The sequence below is a fragment of the Orcinus orca genome, chromosome 18 (genome assembly GCF_937001465.1).
Source record: "Orcinus orca chromosome 18, mOrcOrc1.1, whole genome shotgun sequence".
NCBI lineage: Eukaryota > Metazoa > Chordata > Mammalia > Artiodactyla > Delphinidae > Orcinus > Orcinus orca.
This window is the reverse complement of record NC_064576.1, coordinates 26,930,524-26,952,890: the sequence shown is the minus strand read 5'-3', so window position 1 is coordinate 26,952,890 and position 22,367 is coordinate 26,930,524. Positions and strand designations below refer to the sequence as shown.

General features: G+C 38.4%; 1 protein-coding gene across 1 annotated transcript in view; it reads right to left on the bottom strand.

Moving 5' to 3' along the window:
• The window catches only part of OBI1 (ORC ubiquitin ligase 1), a 46,129-nt gene extending 24,032 nt beyond the window's left edge, over nucleotides 1–22,097 (bottom strand). Inside the window, exons 1-4 of the mRNA XM_004276839.3 lie at nucleotides 21,947–22,097; nucleotides 12,425–12,560; nucleotides 9,937–10,028; nucleotides 7,265–7,513 (exon numbers count right to left, since the gene is read on the bottom strand). Coding sequence (XP_004276887.1) covers nucleotides 7,265–7,513; nucleotides 9,937–10,028; nucleotides 12,425–12,560; nucleotides 21,947–22,018 — 549 coding nt within the window. The 5' untranslated portion in view covers nucleotides 22,019–22,097. The remainder of the gene's footprint in view (nucleotides 1–7,264; nucleotides 7,514–9,936; nucleotides 10,029–12,424; nucleotides 12,561–21,946) is intronic.
• Between the last annotated feature and the right edge of the window lie 270 nt (nucleotides 22,098–22,367).

The following is a 22,367-nucleotide window of genomic DNA, read 5'->3' as shown; positions in this document are numbered from 1 at the left end:
TGAAGGCTAGCGGGATTTGATTGCAGGACTTCGACAGGACTGGGGGAGGCAGAGACTCCACTCTTGGAGGGCACACACAAAGTAGTGTGTGCATCAGGACCCAGGGGAAGGAGCAGTGACCCCATAGGAGACTGAACCAGACCTACCTGCTAGTGTTGGAGGGTCTGCTGCAGAGGTGGGGGGTGGCTGTGGCTCACCGTGGGCACAAGGACACTGGCAGCAGAAGTTCCGGGAAGTACTCCTTGGCGTGAGACCTCCCAGAGTCCGCCATTAGCCCTACCAAACAGCCCGGGTAGGCTCCAGTGTTGGGTCACCTCAGGCAAAACAACCAACAGGGAAGGGACTCAGCCCCACTCATCAGCAGACAAGCGGATTAAAGTTTTACTGAGCTCTGCCCACCAGAGCAACAGCCAGCTCTACCCACCACCAGTCCTTCCCATCAGGAAATTTGCACAAGCCTCTTAGATAGCCTCATCCACCAGAGGGCAGCCAGCAGAAGCAAGAAGAACTACAACCCTGCAGCCTGTGGAACAAAAACCACATTCACAGAAAGATAGACAAGATGAAAAGGCAGAGGGCTATGTACCAGATGAAGGAACTAGATAAAACCCCAGAAAGACAACTAAATGAAGTGGAGATAGGCAACCTTCCAGAAAAAGAATTCAGAATAATGATAGTGAAGATGATCCAGGACCTCGGAAAAAGAATGGAGGCAACGATCGAGAAGATGCAAGAAATGTTCAACAAAAATCTAGAAGAATTAAAGAACAAACAAACAGAGATGAACAATACAACAACTGAAATGAAAAATACACTAGATGGAATCAATAGCAGAATAACTGAGGCAGAAGAACGGATAAGTGATCTGGAAGACAGAATGGTGGAATTCACTGCTGTGGAACAGAACAAAGAAAAAAGAATGGAAAGAAATGAAGACAGCCTAAGAGACCTCTGGGACAACATTAAACGCAGCAAGATTCCCATTATAGGGGTCCCAGAAGGAGAAGAGAGACAGAAAGGACCAGAGAAAATATTTGAAGAGATTATAGTTGAAAACTTCCCTAAGATGGGAAAGGAAATAGCCACCCAAGTCCAGGAAGCACAGAGAGTCCCATACAGGATAAACCCAAGGAGAAACAGGCCGGGACACATACTAATCAAACTGGCAAAAACTAAAGACAAAGAAAAATTATTGACAGCAGCAAGGGAAAAAAGACAAATAACATACAAGGGAACTCCCATAAGGTTAACAGCTGATTTCTCAGCAGAAACTCTACAAGCTAAAAGGGAGTGGCATGATATACTAAAAGTGATGAAAGGGAAGAAACTACAACCAAGATTACTCTACCCAGCAAGGATTTCATTCAGATTTGATGGAGAAATCAAAAGCTTTACAGACAAGCAAAAGCTAAGACAATTCAGCCCACCAAACTAGCTGTACAACAAATGTGAAAGGAACTTCTCTAAGTGGGAAACACAAGAGAAGAAAAGGACCTACAAAAACAAACCCAAAACAATTAAGAAAATGGTAATAGGTATCGATAATTACCTTAAACGTGAATGGATTAAATGCCCCAACCAAAAGACACAGGCTTGCTGAATGGATACAAAAACAAGACCCATATATATGTTGTCTACAAGAGACCCACTTCAGACCTAGGGACACATACAGACTGAAAGTGAGGGGATGGAAAAAGATATTCCAAGCAAATGGAAATCAAAAGAAAGCTGGAGTAGCAATACTCATATCAGATAAAATAGACTTTAAAATAAAGAATGTTACAAGAGACAAGGAAGGACACTACATAATGATCAAGGGATCAATCCAAGAAGAAGATATAACAATCATAAATATATACACACCCAACATAGGAGCACCTCAATACATAAGGCAAATGCTAACAGCTATAAAAGAAGAAATCGACAGTAACACAATAATAGTGGGGGACTTTAACAACTCACTTACACCAATGGACAAATCGTCCAAACAGAAAATTAATAAGGATACACAAGCTTGAAATGACATAATAGACCAGATAGATTTAATTGATATTTATAGGACATTCCATCCCAAAACAGCAGATTACACTTTCTTCTCAAGTGCACATGGAACATGCTCCAGGATAGATGACATCTTGGGTCACAAATCAAGCCTCAGTAAATTTAAGAAAATTGAAATCATATCAGGCATCTTTTCTGACCACAACGCTATGAGATTAGAAATGAATTACAGGGAAAAAAACGTAAAAAACACAGACACATGGAGGCTAAACAATATGTTACTAAATAACCAAGAGATCACTCAAGAAATCAAAGAGGAAATCAAAAAATACCTAGAGACAAATGACAGTGAAAACATGACAATCCAAAACCTATGGGATGTGGCAAAAGCAGTTCTAAGAGGGAAGTTTATAGCTATACAAGCCTACCTCAAGAAACAAGAAAAATCTCAAATAAACAATCTAACCTTACACCTATAGGAACTAGCGGAAGAAGAACAAACAAAACCCAAAGTTAGCAGAAGGAAAGAAATCATAAAGATCAGAGCAGAAATAAATGAAATAGAAACAAAGAAAACAATAGCACAGATCAATAAAACTAAAAGCTGGTTCTTTGAGAAGAGAAACAAAGTTGATAAACCATTAGCTAGACTCATCAAGAAAAAGAGGAAGAGGACTCAAATCAATAAAATTAGAAATGAAAAAGGAGAAGTTACAACAGATACTGCAGAAATACAAAGCATCCTAAGAGACTACTACAAGCAACTCTATGCCAATAAAATGGACAACCTGGAAGAAATGGACAAATCCTCAGAAAGGTATAACCTTCCAAGACTGAACCAGGAAGAAATACAAAATATGAACAGACTAATCACAAGGAATGAAATTGAAATTGCAATTAAAAATCTTCCAACAAAAAAAAGTCCAGGACCAGATGGCTTCACAGGTGAATTCTATCAAACATTTAGAGAAGAGCTAACACTCATTCTTCTCAAACTCTTCCAAAAATTTACAGAGGAAGGAACACTCCCAAACTCATTCTATGAGGCCACCATCACCCTGATACCAAAACCAGATAAAGATATTACAAAGAGAGAAAATTACAGACCAATATCACTGATGAATATAGATGCAAAAATCCTCAACAAAATACTAGCAAACAGAATCCAGCAACACATTAAAAGGATCATACACCATGATCAGGTGGGATTTATCCCAGGGATGCAAGGATTCTTCAATATACACAAATCAATCAATGTGATACACCATATTAACAAATTGAAGAATAAAAACTATATGATCATCTCAATAGATGCAGAAAAAGCTTTTGACAAAATTCAACACCAATTTATTATAAAAACCCTCCAGAAAGTGGCCATAGAGGGAACCTACCTGAACATAATAAAGGCCATACACGACAAAACCACAGCAAACACCATTCTCAATGGTGAAAAACTGAAAGCATTTCCTCTAAGATCCGGGACAAGACAAGGATGTCCACTCTCACCACTATTATTGAACATAGCTTTGGAAATTCTAGCCATGGCAATCAGAGAAGAAAAAGAAATAAAAGGAATACAAATTGGAAAAGAAGAAGTAAAACTGTCACTGTTTGCAGATGACATGATACTATACACAGAGAATCCTAAAGATGCCACCAGAAAACTACTAAAACTAATCAATGAATTTGGTAAAGTAGCAGGATACAAAATTAATGCACAGAAATCTCTTGTATTCCTATACACTAATGATGAAAAATCTGAAAGACAAATTAAGAAAACACTCCCTTTTACCATTGCAACAAAAAGAAGAAAATACCTAAGAATAAACCTACTGAGGGAGACAAAAGACCTGTATGCAGAAAACTGTAAGACACTGATGAAAGAAATTAAAGATGATACCAACAGATGGAGAGATATACCATGTTCTTGGATTGGAAGAATCAATATTGTGAAGATGACTATAGTATCCAAAGCAACCTACAGATTCAATGCAATCCTTATCAAATTACCAATGCATTTTTTACGGAACTAGAACAAAAGATCTTAAAATTTGTATGGAGACACAAAAGACCCCAAATAGCCAAAGCAGGTTTGAGGGGAAAAAACTGAGCTGGAGGAATCAGACTCCCCGACTTCAGGTTATACTACAATGCTACAGTAATCAAGACAATACGGTACTGGCACAAAAACAGAAGTACAGATCAATGGAACAAGATAGAAAGGCCAGAGGTAAACCCAGGCACCTATGGTCAACTAATCTATGACAAAGGAGGCAAGGATTTACAATGGAGAAAAGACAGTCTCTTCAATAAGTGGTGCTGGGAAAACTGGACAGCTACATGTAAAAGAATGAAATTAGAACACTCCCTAACACCATATACAAAAATAAACTCAAAATGGATTCGAGACCTAAATGTAAGACTGGACACTATAAAACCCTTAGAGGAAATCATAGGAAGAACACTCTCACATAAATCACAGCAAGATCTTTTTTGATCCACCTCCTAGAGCAATGGAAATAAAAACAAAAGTAAACAAATGGGACCTAATGAAACTTAAAAGCTTTTGCACAGCAAAGGAAACCATAAACAAGACAAAAAGACAACCCTCAAAATGGAAGAAAGTATTTGCAAATGAATCAATGGACAAAGGATTAATCTCCAAAATATATAAACAGCTGATGCAGCTCAATATTAAAGAAACAAACAACCCAATCCAAAAATGGGCAGAAGACCTAAATAGACATTTCTCCAAAGAAGACATACAGATGGCCAAGAGGCACATGAACAGCTGCTCAACATTACTAATTATTTGAGAAATGCAAATCAAAACTACAATGAGGTATCACCTCACACCAGTTAGAATGGGCATCATCAGAAATCTACAAACAACAAATGCTGGAGAGGGTGTGGAGAACGGGAACCCTCTTGCACTGTTGGTGGGAATGTAAATTGATACAGCCACTATGGAGAACAGTATGGATGTTCCTTAAAAAACTAAAAATAGAATTACCATATGACCCAGCAATCCCACTACTGGGTATTTACCCAGAGAACACCATAATTCAAAAGGACACATGCACCCCAATGTTCACTGCAGCACTATTTACAATAGCCAAGTCATGGAAGCAATCTAAATGCCCATCGACAGACGAATGGATAAAGAAGATGTGGTATATATATACAATGGAATATTACTCAGCCATAAAAAGGAATGAAACTGGGTCTTTTGTAGAGACGTGGAGGGATCTAGAGACTGTCATACAGAATGAAGTAAGTCAGAAAGAGAAAAACAAATATCGTATATTAATGCATATATGTGGAACCTAGAAAAATGGTACAGATGAACCGGTTTGCAGGGCAGAAATTGAGACACAGATGTAGAGAACAAATGTATAGACACCAAGGGGGGAAAGTGGCAGGGCGTGGTGGGGGGGGTGTGATGAATTGGGTGATTGGGATTGACATATATACACTGATGTGTATAAAATGGATGACTAATAAGAACCTGCTGTATAAAAAAATAAGATACAATCCAAAACTTCAAAAAAAAAAGAAAAAAAGTCCATTTCACTCATTCTAGGTATTCCTTTATTCTGAATGTTTAGTACTCCTATATTTGATTTACAGTATGTTGTTATTTTGTACTTTACATTCAAGTTTTGCCGCTGCATTTTAAAATTTATTTATGTCCCAGCTTATTGCCTAATTCTACCTAATATCTTCACTGGGCATCCAAAATGGGCTTATTAAATATCCCAGATAATTGTGAGGTCTCAGGGTAGCTCTGGGTATTGAATTTAACACGTGACCTTTAAAAGAACAAAGAAAAACTGTATTTTATGTAGCTCTCTTTTACATACATCTCTTATACCACTCTTTTTTTTTCCCTATACCACTCTTATAAGCCCAGAGTAAAGTTTTCATACACATCTTCATGCTCTAAGAAACATTTATTACCAAAAATTTAAATGCAATTCAATAACTATAAAAGAGACCCTATAGAACTTACTGATGGTTCAGGAAGAAGAAAAGTTACAGGGGACATGGCTGATAGATAAATACTGTGACTTCCCAGCTGTATTTCCTTTTCATGTCCTCTTCTCTTCTTAGACAAAATGCTAATAATGTTGGCTACCGAAAACCAAAGAAATTACACACTTCCCCTAAACTTGTAACAAACTCAGTGCAATTATGTCCGTAGTTTCTTTTTTCTCTAAAAGCACTAAGTTCCCTTCTTTGTCTCATCGTGGCCTTTTCTGAGCCTAAATGGCATTTATTTTACACATGGGTATGACTTAGTATTCACATTAAGCTGCAGATACTTCTCTGCTACTTAATCTCACTGAAGATCAGTATGTGGTAGCACATCTTTAAAATATCATATGGAGCATTAATGATTTCAGGAGGCAGGATTTAGTAATTCAGCACAGTAACAGTATTTTAAGAGAATGCACATAGGCTGAATGGGTGGTTGTGGACCTGGATACCACAAAACCATCTCTATTCAGCACAAGACTCCACTGTGGATAAACCTGAAGTCAAGCTAAAGGCTAGTCCCTTTGGCCAGCAAAGCTCTACAGCACTTGATTATTACCTCTCGTGCTGATAGCATGGATCTCATCTCCTTTCCTAGACTGGAAAATCCTAGAGGTTTGCTCTTTTCATCTATGCTTTCTTTATCTTGTTGTATGGATGGAAGAATAATTGAAAAAAATGAACCTGCCTCATAAGCCAAACATTCTCTTTCATGGAGTAGTCTAAAGCAGCTACTCACAGCTCTCTTGGAAGCAGTCATTAAATATTTAACTATTTACAATATTAAAAAAATCAGAGAATCGTAGTGCTAGAAAAGATATGGTCTAAACCTTTCATTTTATAGGTAGGGAAATGGACAGGTGTTTGTCTTTATGCATACAGGGTAGTCACTAACACAAGCTTAAAAAACAAAATTAAGCCAAACCACAATGAGAGGAATAGAAATACATCCTTTAAATTGATGTCACTCTTCCACAAGAAGATGCAAATTCATATAGAGGCACTACAGAGTCTCCAATTATAGTCACAAATGGAACCACCTGATATTTCTTGGCAGCTAATAACACTTAAGGAGAAAAAGTTTTCCTATTTCTTATAAATGCTCATCCAGGGATTTCTGTCCTTTCCCCCCAAATCATCTAATGATGACTCAAAATAATATGGTGACTTATACTTTTGAAGGTACTTAAAATACTACAGAATTTTAAAAACAACCACAACTTACCTCCTTCAACTTTTCCACATCATCTTTCACTTTTTCATAGATTTCACTAGCTGTTCTAAGTTTTTTCTTCCACTCTGCTACAGTTTCTGGGTCAATTTTACTTGGATTATCTGCAACTGGATGTTTGTCTTCATTTTGGTTGCCCTGCATCAAGGTTAAAGGATCCAGAATAGTCTTGATCTGTGACTCCAAGCTGAGATTTTTACTCTTAAGGTCTTCTACCTCTTTCTGTAGACAATCTATTTCATCCTGAAAAAGCATTGCATAGCCATCAGGTAGACAGAGACACTAAACACATACATATGCTAGAGTGAGGCCAATGTTCTTTTAAATTTTATACTCAAAATTCTGTAGATACATAGATTCTTTATGCATCAGAAAAGCTTTGCAGACAGAAAGTCACATATAGTTGAAATTCTCAAAATGAATTTTGACTCTGATAAAAATAGGCATTCCCGGGCTTCCCTGGTGGCGCAGTGGTTGAGAATCTGCCTGCTAATGCAGGGGACACAGGTTCGAGCCCTGGTCTGGGAGGATCCCACATGCCGCGGAGCAACTAGGCCCGTGAGCCACAACTACTGAGCCTGCGCGTCTGGAGCCTGTGCTCTGCAACAAGAGAGGCCGCGATAGTGAGAGGCCCGCGCACCGCAATGGAGTGGCCCCCGCTTGCCACAACTAGAGAAAGCCCTCACACAGAAATGAAGATCCAACACAGCAAAAATAAATAAAACTCCTACCCCCAACATCTTCTTTAAAAAAAAAAAAAAAAGGCATTTCCATTGCTTGTATTTTAATTCAATGATAGTTTGTGATTTAAAAAAATTAAAATGTCGAATCTTTGATTCTATTTTAGATATCCATAAAACACGAAAAGGCACATGAATTCAACAAGGAAGTAGATTCCTCAGAAGAAAATTCTGAGGCATGTTTAATTGCTTTACTGAGGGGAATTTAAAAATACAGTTTTGATCAAGATTTATAGTTTTGTTTGATGTCTATATTTTTGCTTCTATATTTGAAGTAGGAGTAAAACCACATACCATGTCCTTTCATTTTCCACTTCAGAATAGTACCTGTAGTTAATTTTTAACTCTTCTACATTCTGGATCTTTAATTACTGCTAAGACTATTCCAAGTATTAGTTTTCCCCATGTGGAACTGCTTGCTACCTTAAATCCAGTAACTAAACATTTGGGGTTAGAACTCTTTTCTGTGATACAATTTATTCATCTATAATGGATATTTCACCTTAAACTAAGATTGTCAGAAATTTTGTTGTTAGAAAATAAATTTCAATATGCCAGTGATCTTCTAAAGGATTAATTTGATTAGCATCTAAGTGTGATAAATATTAAGTAAATAAGAATACGTTTCAGAGCTAACACAGATAGTGCTATTTACTATTTTAAATTACAATACATTTCAAGTTAAATAGCATTATAAAATGAGAAAATCACTTTACTTGTTTGAATTAATATATTAATGAATAAACAAATATAAACAGGAAAACATATGAACATTTATTCATTTATTTATGTCCCACTTTATTTCAAAAAATTTTTAAAGCAGCTGAAGCAGTTTCCATTTACATAGTATAACTTAAAGATATTTTGTGTCAGAGGAAGAGAGCAATAATATCCCTCATTTAGTCGATATAAAATGACAACTGGGCCTAATGTTTATTCAAAAGTATATGTATTCCATTAACATGAAGCTAATTTAGAAAAAATTCCATCACCATGTCAAATCACCTTCACAGGAAGAAAACCACTGCATAATCTCACATATATGTGGAATCTAAAAGAGTCAAATACATAGAAGCAGAGTTAAACAGTGGTTACCAAGCGTGCAAGGTGGGGGAAATGGAGAGGTGGGGGAAATAGGGAGCTGGTTCAAGGTGTGCTAAGTTGCAGTTATACAGGATAGTCTAGAGTTCTACTGTATAACATGATGACTATAGTTAATAATACTGTACTGTATACTGGAAATCTGCGAAGAGAGTAGATTTCAGGTACTCTCACCCCACACACAAAGTAATTATGTGAGAAGACAGCTATGTTAATTAGCTTGATTGATGTAATCACTTCACCATGTATATGTATATCAAAACATGTTATATACCTTAAATATACACAATTTTTATTTAAAAAAAACCCCACTGTTTTACATGGGGAAAAAAAAAGAATTAGGAAATAGCATATCTCACACCAAAATCTCTTTGCTGGTAGCTGACATAAGTATATTTTCTTTACCAGAACTGATCAGACTTATAATTAGCAGTGAATTTATAGGTAGAAACAAAAACAGAATGACGGTTATAGTCCCTGTTTGCCAGACCATTCACAATGCCTTGTGGGGGCTGGAAGACTGACTTTTACAAGGGAGTTTCCTTTATCTCCCACCTCTTGAGGGAGTAACTTACAAAACAATGTTTCTGTTGAGGACGAATTTAAAATTAAAAGAAAGAAAAAAACGAAATGTTTCCATCTGTTCCCTTCCACTATTTGAAATAGGAAAGGGAAAAAGAAAAAATTTATCAAATAAGATATTTTTAAACTGGCATTTAAAATAAGATTTCATTAGATGCTTACTCTAAGAAGTCCAGGGACTGATAGCTCAGTTTTACCTTGAATTCAATGCTGTCATCATTTAACATTTTAATTATTATTTACCTCATATTCTTTGTGGAGTAATTCAAGTCTAGTTTTCCGAAGGTGCTTCCTGACTGTATGGCTCAGTATAGGTTCACTTTCACTTGTTCCTCCTATAGGGAAAAAAAAAGCTAACTTTTCATTCTGATTTGGGTAGAATGACAATTAAAATGAACTCTTTTCTTATTGTTCTATATAGTTCTCTAGCTTAATTTCTACCCTTTTCCTTATAACCACGTGGGCTGCCTAGGCCTCTTCTGTACTTTAATCCTGAGAAAAGATAAATAACACCGTAAGAAATACCTTCAGTAAAATATCATATTGTGTTTACTTACCTATGTATCTTATTATATTAAACTCAATGAAGGCAAAGGCTATATTTTATTAATGATCACATTTGGACGACTGCAAATTTTGAGTACCAGACAACTGTTAATGATAAAATCAATGATTATATTTACAGCTAACCAATAAGTTGTATAAATATTATCAATATTATCTGTACATGATATAATTATCAAATACATATTATTATCTGTATATATCACATACGATACATATATTATGATATATATTATTATAACCAATGTATTCATTCAAACATATGTGGTTACACAACTGAAAAGATTAATGTGTCTTTTCACTGATTCTAACAACCCAGTTGCGATGGATTATAAATCACAGCACTAATTGTATGCCCATAATAACTCACACAAACACACTCAAAATGTTTTCTTCCTGAGAGCTCTTCACTTATGCTGTGGTTACCTTCTTTGTACTTCTCAGCATCATGATAGCAAAGGCATATACAGATATTCTTTTCAGGATGTTCTATCCAAATGGCAGGATGGATGAACCATTTTACTTGAGAGAATTTATGAAATATCACTTACATATGAATGAATAAAGGAGGGAGAAGGGATGTGAAAAGAAGCTGGGGAAAAAACATTCGAATTATTTTAATCAACAAAACTCATATTCCGCAAGGAAAGACCTGACTCCTGGTAAAGGTCAGTGCAGGTAGAAAAGTAGAGGCTAAGGTTAACACTCCAGTTTCCAGCACAGCAGAGAAATATTCCTCTATCAGACTCCATCCAGCTACTCAAGAAAGAAACCTTGGAGCCAGCTCCGACTCCCCTTTCAGATCACTTAGTTCCAAAGTTCCACTGGTTGTTCTTTTGTTCCAGCATATATACCTTCCTTTCCATTATAAAAATTTTAGTTAAGTCCATTTTGCCTAACTTGGGACTATGACAATGACTTCTTAAGTTTTCTGAAAGGTTTTTTTCTATGATTCATGCTATCATGAATTCACTTTCAATTTTTCCTAAAGCAAAACCAAATAAAAATCATTTAATTTTAACAATCTAAGAGAAATAACACTAAAAAAGCTCTTTAAATGCTTTATTTTTCAAGAATCTTCTAGTTCAAGTTTTATCCCCCTCTTACCTACACTACTGTTGCACTGAATGTTCTTTTTTATTCCCTTAATCCAGAATCACACTCTCCTTCACCTGGGCAAGCACGTCCAACCTGACCTACTCACGTCCCGTTTCTCCCCTGGAGCCCAGCCTGCACACATCCCCTGAGTGATACTCCTTACACACATTTTGGGTTGTGCCATCCCCTTGCTCAGACCATCATGCCCACCTCGCCCTTCTCACCCACACAGCAGTTCCCAGATTTAGTCTGTCACTCAAGATGCTCTGCTCTAATACACTACCAAATGTAAAATAGCTAGCAGGAAGCAGCCGCACAGTGCAGGGAGATCAGCTCGGTGATTTCCCTCCCTTCCACCTAGAGGGGTGGGATAGGGAGGGTGGGAGGGAGGGAGATGCAAGAGGGAAGAGATATGGGGACATATGTATATGTATAGCTGATTCACTTTGTTATAAAGCAGAAACTGACGTGCCATTGTAAAGCAATTATACACCAATAAAGATGTTAAAAAAAATAAAAATAGAGTCTCATTTTACATTTTCAGTCTTACTTCAACAGTCAGACCCAAACTAGACTACTGATCATTTCCAAAAACATGCCTTACTTTACTACTTCTAAACTGTAGTGCATGCTATTCCCCCTGCATGAAATGCCCTCCCTAATCTTTACCATTTGAAAACTTATCCATCCTTAAATCTCCATCTTAAAGGCCACCTGTGTCATGGATCCCTTCTCAATGTTCCTAGCTGAACTTCCCTGTTTAAACTCTGTGGACCTTTCTGTTTGTTTGTTTTTGGCTGTTAGCATCTGCTGCTTTAAACCATTAATATTTTGGTCCACATGCACAGCCTCTACCAGAACGAAAGTTCCAGGAGGCTCTGAGACTTCTCATGGTGCTTTGTGCTCCTCAATTGCTCCACTTACAGATTATGCCAAATGACCAATCCATCCAGTAGGATATTGGCAAAATAACATCACTGAAAATTGTCTATTTCAGTCTTCCTCCAAATAGACACTATTTAAGATTGTTTCAAATCTATTTCTATATGTTTATAAAATAGACCCTTACCAATAATCTCTTTGCAAGGATTTTCAGGAGTGATGGGGACTCTGCAGGCTGGACATTGGCTATTATTCTTCAACCACAAATCGATACAAATTGAACAAAATACATGGTTGTTGACGCATATAACAGGCTGGCGTACCTTTGAAAAAAGAAACATTACTTTTAGTACAGGGCAACAGTCGTAATGAGAATCTCAATAGTTTTAGCTTAGAGCAAATCTCTTCTCTAGAGTACAGAAGTAGGTGCTTTAAGAGGAAGTATAATATCTAGGATTCATAAAAACGCTGCTTGTGCTACCACATTGTTTCTTACACATGTATAATACAGATACTAGCTTAGATATCTGGTCATAGAGACTGAAACTTTGAACACATCATGAAATGGTTTTATTTTGTTCCAAACCACACTTATTGCCAAAAATAAAATGCATTTTGTTCCACTGAGGCTGGGGCAATTTTCCTTCAACTATTCTATTTTTGGATCACGAAATGTCAGAATTAGAAGGTTCTTTAAAGATTATTTAGTCCAATCACCCATATGACATTCAAGACTTGAAATCCTTCCCTCAAGTCATTCTACTATATTACAGAGCAATAGCAATCAACAATTTAGCACTGATTCTTACTAGAAAGTCCCCGAAACCAGAGGCATGAAAGCTACAACAATCCTAAAAGACATGACATATGCTCTTGTGGTTTACAATCTAAATAGCAAACAATGCTGACAGAAATACTTAAATACACCAAATATACAAATCTTTGACTCAGTGTAATCAAATAACAATACTTTACATTTATATTGTCTTATATTTTACAATAGGCTTTCCATGCATTCTCTCTCTCTCAATAACCCTGTGAGATAAACAGTAAATATACTTTACTAATAAGGAAATCAAGGTGTGAAGATATTAGGTGGCCTGCTCAGGGTTAACGATGTAGGTGTTCTGAGTGTGTAGCTGTTTTATCAGAGGGAAAATAGAAGAGAAGCTGTTTTAGTTTTCTACTTATTTGTTTACATATTTATTGTAAATTTATATTTATCTCCCCTTTTAGACTGGAAACTCCGTAAGAGCAAGAACTTCTTTCGTCTCATTCATTTCTGAATCCCTGGTACCTAGAAAATAGGTTAGTACACAGTAGGTACGCAATAAAGTCTTGTTGAATGAAGTAATTTCTATTAGGACAGTACTTAAAATTCAATTTATTGGGGAACTTGTCAGAGGGAATAGGCAATTCTTTCACATTTTGTTGTAAAGAAGAGAGCATAAAAATATGGCCAGCGTAAGAAATGATAACAGGAATGACACAGTAAAAAGGGGATATTAATTAATGATGGAGGAAGAGGGGGAGGGATTAAGTGCCATAGATAGCAAAGTCCCTAAGAAGTCAAGAGGGGAATGATATCCAAAGCACAAGGGGGCAGATTTTGGCTTATATGGAGTGAGGATCTGTCTTCCATTTTAACAAAAGGGAAAACCGAGGGTACAAGAACAAATACAAAGTGGATGGAAGATCTGTTGATGGAAAGATGAGGGAACTCATGTTCCAACTGCTTATTGTTTGTGATTAAATATGAGGTGAGGTTACCAGCTGCAAGTGAGAAGAAGGAGGGAATATCGACTTGAGAAAATAGGAGAATAAAGCAGTTGTTTTGAAAGGTAAGAAAGTAAATTTATTAGGGTTATGTACAGAGCTGGATTGCCAAACACTGCTGAGTATGTGAATGGCAGCAAACTGATAGAGTCAACCAATGGATCTTGAAAAGCCTGAAGTAATACTGGAAGAGTAGGTATGAGGAGAAGAGGAACAGATGCTCATAGTCAAAGCACAGGAGGCGGTACAGCTGCTTTCCCTAATGTTTTGTCCCGGGACACCTTACCTGACAAAGTTCTATTTTCTCTCTCAATCTCATGTATCACATAGTGTTAACATGTTTTCTATGGTAACAGTTCCTGAGAATCCTCTGTAACTGGACCTTAGTAAGTGGCAGAGCTTAGGCTTCTAGAGACAAACCTAGGGCTGACTTCAGCTCTGCCACTTATTGAACTGTTTGACCTTGGGTTAACCCTTTAGTTACAGTGGCATCTGTTTCCTCTTCTGAAAACTATGGTTTAACCTAGTAAACTTTTCATTCAGATGTTGCTTAAGATGTAATAATATAAAGATGTAAGCACAGAGACTTCCACATAGCAATCCCTGGGGAGGGGAGGGGAAAGGAGAAAAGGACTATATCCACGTGCCCAGGAGCCAACTCCACGTAGGCATCTTAAAGCTGCCCCAACCATAACATGTCCAAAGCCAAACCTGGCCTCCACACACTCACTCCCCATCCTGCGCTTCTTGTCTAAGTTACTGGCACCACCACCTCACCACTCAGGCTAGAATACTGAGAGCTGTCTCTGACTCACCCTTTTTATTTATCCTCACCATCCAATCAATCATCAAATGCTGGTATCATATATCAGTCTAGGAAGCCAGAGATTTTAAGATATACCCATATTTTATTTACCACTAAGAAAAAAGAAAGAATGAAAAATGCTGCCAATTACAACTGCAAGATGCTACCGCTTGTAAAATAGAACCAGATTTCAGAGATGTCATAACGTGGGAAAAAAAGTATATCCTAGAATAGTCAAAATGTGGCAAACCTACCTCTAACTGTTCTTTTACTTATCATCTATCACTTCGTTTCCATCTTCACCTCAATGACTTCAGGTTCTCATTCTCTTAGCCCAATCTATTGCAATGACCTCCTCCCAGGCTTCCTTGCTTCCACATGTTCACTGCTGTCCACCTTTCATACTGATGCCAGAGCTAGCCATCTAAAATATGGAGCAGCAGTTTTCACTGCTCTCCTGCAAAACAACGTTTTTTTCCCTGCTCATAGTTTTAAGTACAGCTTCCAAAGAACAATGTAATCTGGTTCTTAAATAGCCATATCTTTGATCTGCTATTTCAATACTTGACAAAACCTATACTTCAACCACACAGATATACCCAATGTTCATCAAAAGGAATAAGAATAGAGTCTCCTTGTTTACTGGGCTCTCATTTTTTAGCTTAATATGTTCCACTGGCCTCCCAACTTCCCCAATCAAAATAAAATCCTTCCCATCTTTTAAGATGGAAATCAAAGGTTACCTCTTCTGTAAGGCCTTCACTAATCGTTTTTAGAATTAACTGGATCTTTGTCTGATTCTTATAAGGGCACTTCTTATACATTGATTTAATGTTCACTGGCCTTGGAAAATTGTTTACACCCTGCCTTCCCTATTAGATTTCAGGCTCCCTGGGGGCAGGGGCACTGTCCTGTTCATCTTTATGTCCACCTACAACAACTTATACAATGTATACTCTAAGATTAATAGAAGTGAATTTTGATGTATTAAAACAAAAGGCTGAGATAATGCTGCTAAAAGCATCTCAAGAAGCAAAAGGTCAATGGCCACTGCCAAATTCTGAAAAAGTGAAAGTTTAACCTTTCCATTTAATCTGCCAGAATGATACAGAAGAACAACCACAGGCAGACTACTTGGCTCTGTCTGTTAACAGCCACTGGCAATGTCACCCAAAGGAGAATCATTTTCACTGTTCAATACCTGGTATTATCATTGTCATTGTGTTGGATTTTGAAACAGTTGACTAATTCATTTCTTTGGACCATGTACTTATCAGATGATGATTTCTAGACAATGGTTTAAATTTACTTAGGAGAACAGAAACCTATAAAGGAGAAAGAACTACTAAAACAAATTACTTGTTATTTATTTGACCATAACCTACAGAAGCAAAATACAAAGAATCTAGCCCTCCTTCAATTCCTGTCCACCCATTTCCTCTGCCCAGATCCTGCTATATACAACACCAAAACACATACACAAATAATTTTCTTTAATAAGAACTTCTCAAGATACAGAAATAGTCATAATTTGCCTATGTTATTAGACTTTATATCCAATTTACTCTCAAATGAGATCTGTGGCAATAACACAGTAAGCACTCTTACAAAATAAAAATGCAAGAAGACAATGGCAAAGCTAAGTGGCACGTACAATTCCAAACTCATGTGGAGTAAGCATGCTGAGGTGATATCCTAGGGTAATGCCCCACGAGGCTGGTGAGGAGAGGAAGAGAAGACAAAGCAAGGGATGAAAAGTGGGCTCTCCTCACTGCAATGGGCCCAAGGAAGCAGTCCTAAGTATAAAAAACATTAACCCTATAATATATAATTCTACTATGTAGTTTCTTTTATCTGAAGATGTTTCAGTTTTAAGAGACTTTACCACAAAAACCCCTTTCATAAAAAGCAAACGTACCTGGGAGGAGTCATGCCTAAAGGTGTTGTCCATTAATATCCATTCTAGACTTACCTAATAGGAGTTATATATTGGTTTAGGGCAGGGTCTGTCAACTTTGACACTACTGACATTTTGGAACAAAAAGTTTTTGTTGTGGGAGGCTGTCCTGTATATTGTAGGATGTTTAGCTAGCAGCATCCCTGGCCTCTATCCACTAGATATGAGTAGCACCCCCAAAGACAATCAGAAATAGACATTGCTAAATGTCTCTGTGGAACGAAATGTACTCCCATCCCATTGAGAACCACTGGGCTGGGATACTCACATGAATTTCCCTAACAACCTAATGGGGTTGATAGTATCAAATTCATTTTCAGCTGTAGAAACTGAGACTCAAGGAAATAATGATACAGGTTCTAAGTGGCAGAGTCAGCATTCAACCACCATTACACATGCAAACTGAATGATCTTTCAACTAAGAAATAGTTCTTTCTTCCTTAGAGCAGGTTTAGTAAATAATAATCTGGGAGTAAGAAATAGAAGACACATGTCTGAAAGTATCAAGACACCAGGATCAGTAGGGACTGCAGAAAAGAGGTACTGTACTGATGGAGGTGGCTGGAGGGAAAAGGCAGTAGATAAACTTTACCAACTGGCCTGGCAATTTCACTTACAATCAACTTCTCTGCTCTTGTCACCTTTACTAGAGACTAGAGCTAATCCTTCTTCTCCGAAGAATATCCTTCTGGCACCTATGTCAAAATTTTATGGGTTTCACTAGTGGAGACCTAGAAAGACTGAAAAACAAAGCTGAGGTAGAAATGATTGTAGTAGGGGCCCGCCTACTCAACCTTAGAAATTTGGAAACTTTTAAAAATAAAATTCCTGGATTGTTCTTGCTATGTTTCAAGAAATATTTGGCTCTGGGCCAGAGTTTAGGACCTAGAACTTTAAAACTGTGTGATCCCGAGAACTAAGTTATTATACTTAATGCCTATCGGTCTAAGTCCCCACTTCTGTCTACATAAAAAGAGAGATAATACATTTCCCCTCTCCCATCTTTATCCCTACCTAGAACGGCTTAAGGATAAACTGGAATCTTATTTGTGAAGTAAATATGTCAGCTATTATATGCCAACCTTGAAAATTATTAGGATATATCAACACTTTTTTGAGTTAATTTTTATTATACTCCATGTTAAGACACAACATTGTTATACTTTTCTGAAAGTGTCTGCATTCTTCAAGCTTATTTTAATCTAGAAAAGAGAAAATGCAAAATTTATATACTCCACATGACTTTTTTTCAAAGCAAATTACCTGTGACAATTATGTACAAGGCTGGTTCTTAAATCTACTCTTGGGAACTGAGAGACAATCAGGACTCAAACATGGGCTCAGTGTACTGAGGTGGGTGGCTTGCTGGCCGATCAACAGCCCCTAATGAACACTGATTAATGAATTTAGTCAACCTAGGGTTAGGATGCTAAGTTGCTAAGGCTTTGTCTCTAGCTCTATCTTTGCAACACTTTAAATCAACTACATGTGTGGAAAGCAAAGCAAGAAGTCCTCCCTGAAAGAAGGGTTCTTTTCCACAGTGTTCCTAGTGGGAAAGAGTCCATGCTATTACTGGACATTTCAAGAGATGGACACTCCACATTCTAAGAAAGCTGATTTCATTTCTGATTATTTCAGCCAGAAAGCTTGCATCATATTACGTACAAATCTTAATATCGTGGAGCTACCCAAAGCTTGATTCCCTTCCAAATGAAAATACTTTATTTAATGATTTGCTATCATGTTCATTCACTCCAACACTATTCCATTCCATCTATATTCCAACCTCAATTTCAATTCCTTTCCAAATGATTTCAAATACTCTAGTTTATTTATATTTATCTTAAAGCATGGTGCCCCAAACTGGATTCATACTCAAGTGAGGAATAATTGGATATGATATATTAATGTTAAACAGCATTAGAAGCCTAGTTGCTTGGCACTTCTCTTGAGAACCTCCTCTGTCCTTTGATAAAACTAACTATGGGCCACATTTGGCTGTCACTCATGGCAAAACGCTGACTCGGCCAATAAAAGTATTACCTGCAACAGTTTCATTTCATAGCTTGAATCCTAATTGAAGAGATAAAAGCCTGGAATTATCTAGAGATAAACTGGTCTGTAGCATTCTGGCGGCAGGACCAAATGTCACTGAACAGATATCCTGGGCTAGATCATTTCTGTACTTTGGCCTGCTGGCCTATTACCCCAAGGCATGGAAAAAAATTAAAGAGGAATAGGCAAGAAAATGTTATATACAAATTGTCCCACAGGATGTACCCAACTTATTCAGGCCACATAGAGCTCTTACTTACAATACTGGCAAGGTTGCTAAACATTATTGGGCAGAGAGAATCCACCTTTAAGACTGAGGTAGAGTCAGAGGTAGGAAATGCAAAATGTTTAAACTTTTCAATTTTAAGCACATTTGTATTCAAAAGACAGAGTATTAGCCACTTACATACTTGGACTATCTCCACTATTGCTCCCTCCCCCCCCACCCCCGCATTCTTCCCCACCTCCACCCCCATTCCAATCAGCATCTACCTTATCTCTTCAGATTTAAGGTCTATACCACCCCTATCTTCTTTAAGTAATATGCAAGGTTTTCTTTTTTTACAGTAAACCTCTAAGAATAATGGCCCCTAATTCTGCAGAAAAATCAAAAATGAAGACTGCTAATTCTATATGGTACAAATGGTGAGGGCAGCAAAAGAATGATTATACAGAAGAGGGCTACTCAGGAAGGACCTTAAGGCAGATCTCAGAGGTGGCCGGAGATGCTGTGTGTCAGGGAGATGGAAGTAACATCAGGAACGCGCTGCTACTCCAGGCCATACCATCTCCAGTACCCCACAAATACAGCTGTGTGTGGGAGGGTGAGAAGCACAAGCAGATCAGAATTGCTTTAACTATACAAAAGGCAACAGGGATAGGGAACCAGCTAAAACCTCTGGATGTACTGTGGCAATTTCCTGGACAAACAGGTCCCACTCTGTTGGGAATGTAAATCTTCACTGAGTGAGTGTACTGGTCTCATGAAGCAACTGGGAAGAACATTTACTGGGAAAGGCTGGCTTCCTCATTTTGAGGGTCTGCCTCAGTGTCCATAGTAAAGGTTAACATTTATTAAGTGCCAAACTTCATGCTAAGCACTGCATATGAATTACTTCATTTAATCCTCCCCAAAAGACAAGGATGAATTTTAATACTATTATCATTCCCATTGTACAGATAAGGAAACTGCTCTGAGGGAGGTTAAGTAATGTGTATAAGGTCGTATAACTATTAAGTGGAAGACCTAGATTAGAACTTAGTCTGAACACAGTACTCAGGGCCCTCAACCACTACGCCTTTCTGCCTCCACAGTAGACATAAACAAATGCCTATTTACAAATCATTAACCTTTAATTAATTAATCACATTTAATTCTAGAATACAGTTAACCAGTACATGGCAGAAAAAAGACACCAAAAGTGTCTGCTGTTATGCATGAGTTCAAGTGAGTTTTTAGGAAGTAACTTACTGAAGACACAAATGGTAACAGGTTCAAACGCTGGAGACTCTAAGCCTTAGTTTTCTTATTTGAAAAATGGGGAAATCAGCCCTATCTATCTCATAGCACTGGTGAGAGCGGTAAATGAAATAATTAAATGTATACAAAAGCATTCTGTAATCTGCAAAGCACTATATTCTATTAGCTATCAGTTTTGTTAAACACAGGAAGCATAGGTAGGCAAAATCAACCAGGCAAAACACATTTTCAACACAACTGCAAGAGACAGTCTATGAACTAAAGGAAACTAGATATAATGTGTACAACTACAACAAAGTGAAAATTATTTCCGAAGGTTATTTTATCAGCCCTTTACCAGGCTACTGTTGGGAGTAAATTCACTCAGAACTTAACTTGTGGGAACTTCAAGTCAGGAGCCGAATGTAGACTGTAGCAAATTGAAACATCTTCCCCTCCTCTCAGCTATGTATGCAGACAGTGGTAGCAAGTGCCAGCTCAAATAACCACCCTCCACAGGCCATCCTTGATCTCGCCAGTCAGAATGGATCAAGCCATCTCTATATCCTCTCACAGCACATCTGCTATTTCCTTGGCATTTCATTCTGATGGATATCATGAGTTATCAGTTTCTTCCAAGCCTGACTTCCTACTACTTCTTGAACTCAGGAAATTTACATAGACTTAAAGCAGATGATCAAATGATCATATTGGCTGACACTCAAATGTTTGCTCTATTAAGTTTGCATTTCTCAATCCTAAGCCTGTGGCTACAGTTTCAGTGGGGGGGGAGGGGCGGTAAACACACACACACACACACACACACACGCACAAACACACCACAAACGTAAAAACAATTCAGGGTGAGGAAAAAAAATCTCCCTTCTAGACCTACGTAGTAAAACAAAATGTTCTTCTTAAACAGAACGGGAGGCACAAACGGAAATGAAAGAGACAAATGCATTAGAACCTTCAAAACTCCGTTTCTAATTCTGAACTACTTTCTCCACCTAGTTTCACAAACACCTTAGGCACCTCTTGCATCACAAAAAGACGGTATTCTACCTCGTGACTGATCCGTTCTTGGAATTAACAACCGTATCTCTCATTCTAAACGTCATTCAGGGACACGTACTATTTATTTTTCTAATTCTGAACCCAGAGCAAAGGCCACTCCAAACGCCGGGCTAAGTAAAGGAAATGATCTTGGAAATGGAAAAGACTCTCCAACCAGCACTGGAGGCCCAAGAACAAAACACTCTAGTTTGTGCAGAGGACGAAGGAACCTTAGCGAGGCTCCCAGGAAACGTGTTTTCAGGCTTTGATGGGGATGCACAGGGGCGTAAATTGCTGGGATTCGTTTCTGACCAGGCCTCCTTCGACGCCGGAGTCGCCCGGGTGAGGCCGCCCTCCCTCCACACCCCAGACCGATGTCATCTTCCTCCGAAAGGCACAGAGATGACCACACGAATCGCGGCGCGTTCCCTCCGTCGCCCAGGACGTGGCCACCCCAGCCTAAGGAGAACGCGGGTCGGCGTCCTCAACCAGCCAGGTGCCTCGCGCCGCGTCCCCGCCACACACAGAGACCGGCCTCGGCTCTGGCGGGCCACTGCACACCCGACCCCGATTCGTAGCCGTGCCCGGAATCACCCATTACCTTCCCCAAGCAGATGTGGCACGTGATGGGCAGAGTGAGCGACAATGTAACGTTCTGCACGGTCTGAGCCATGGCAGCGTTCAGAATCCCGCCAACACGGAAGTCCCGCCGACCGCGGCTCCTAACAGCGACTGAGGCCGCGCGAGGCCGGCTACGGTGGCCCAGCAGGGCCACGCCGCGCCGGTCGAGGCAACGAAAATGCGCTTTCCCAGCGCGCGGCTGCTAGAGCTGTTCCCTTCCTTCTTTCCTCGCTTTTCAGTTTGAAAAATACTCTCCCCGGTTCGGGAGCTACAGGATTCCTGAGAATGGGAAGGAAGGAGGTTTGCTACGGGCATCGAGGATCTTGAAAGTTTAAATGAAAGAGTAATGGTGGAGGGAGGATAGGAAGATGCAGAAAGGCGATTTAAAATCCCAGGATCTT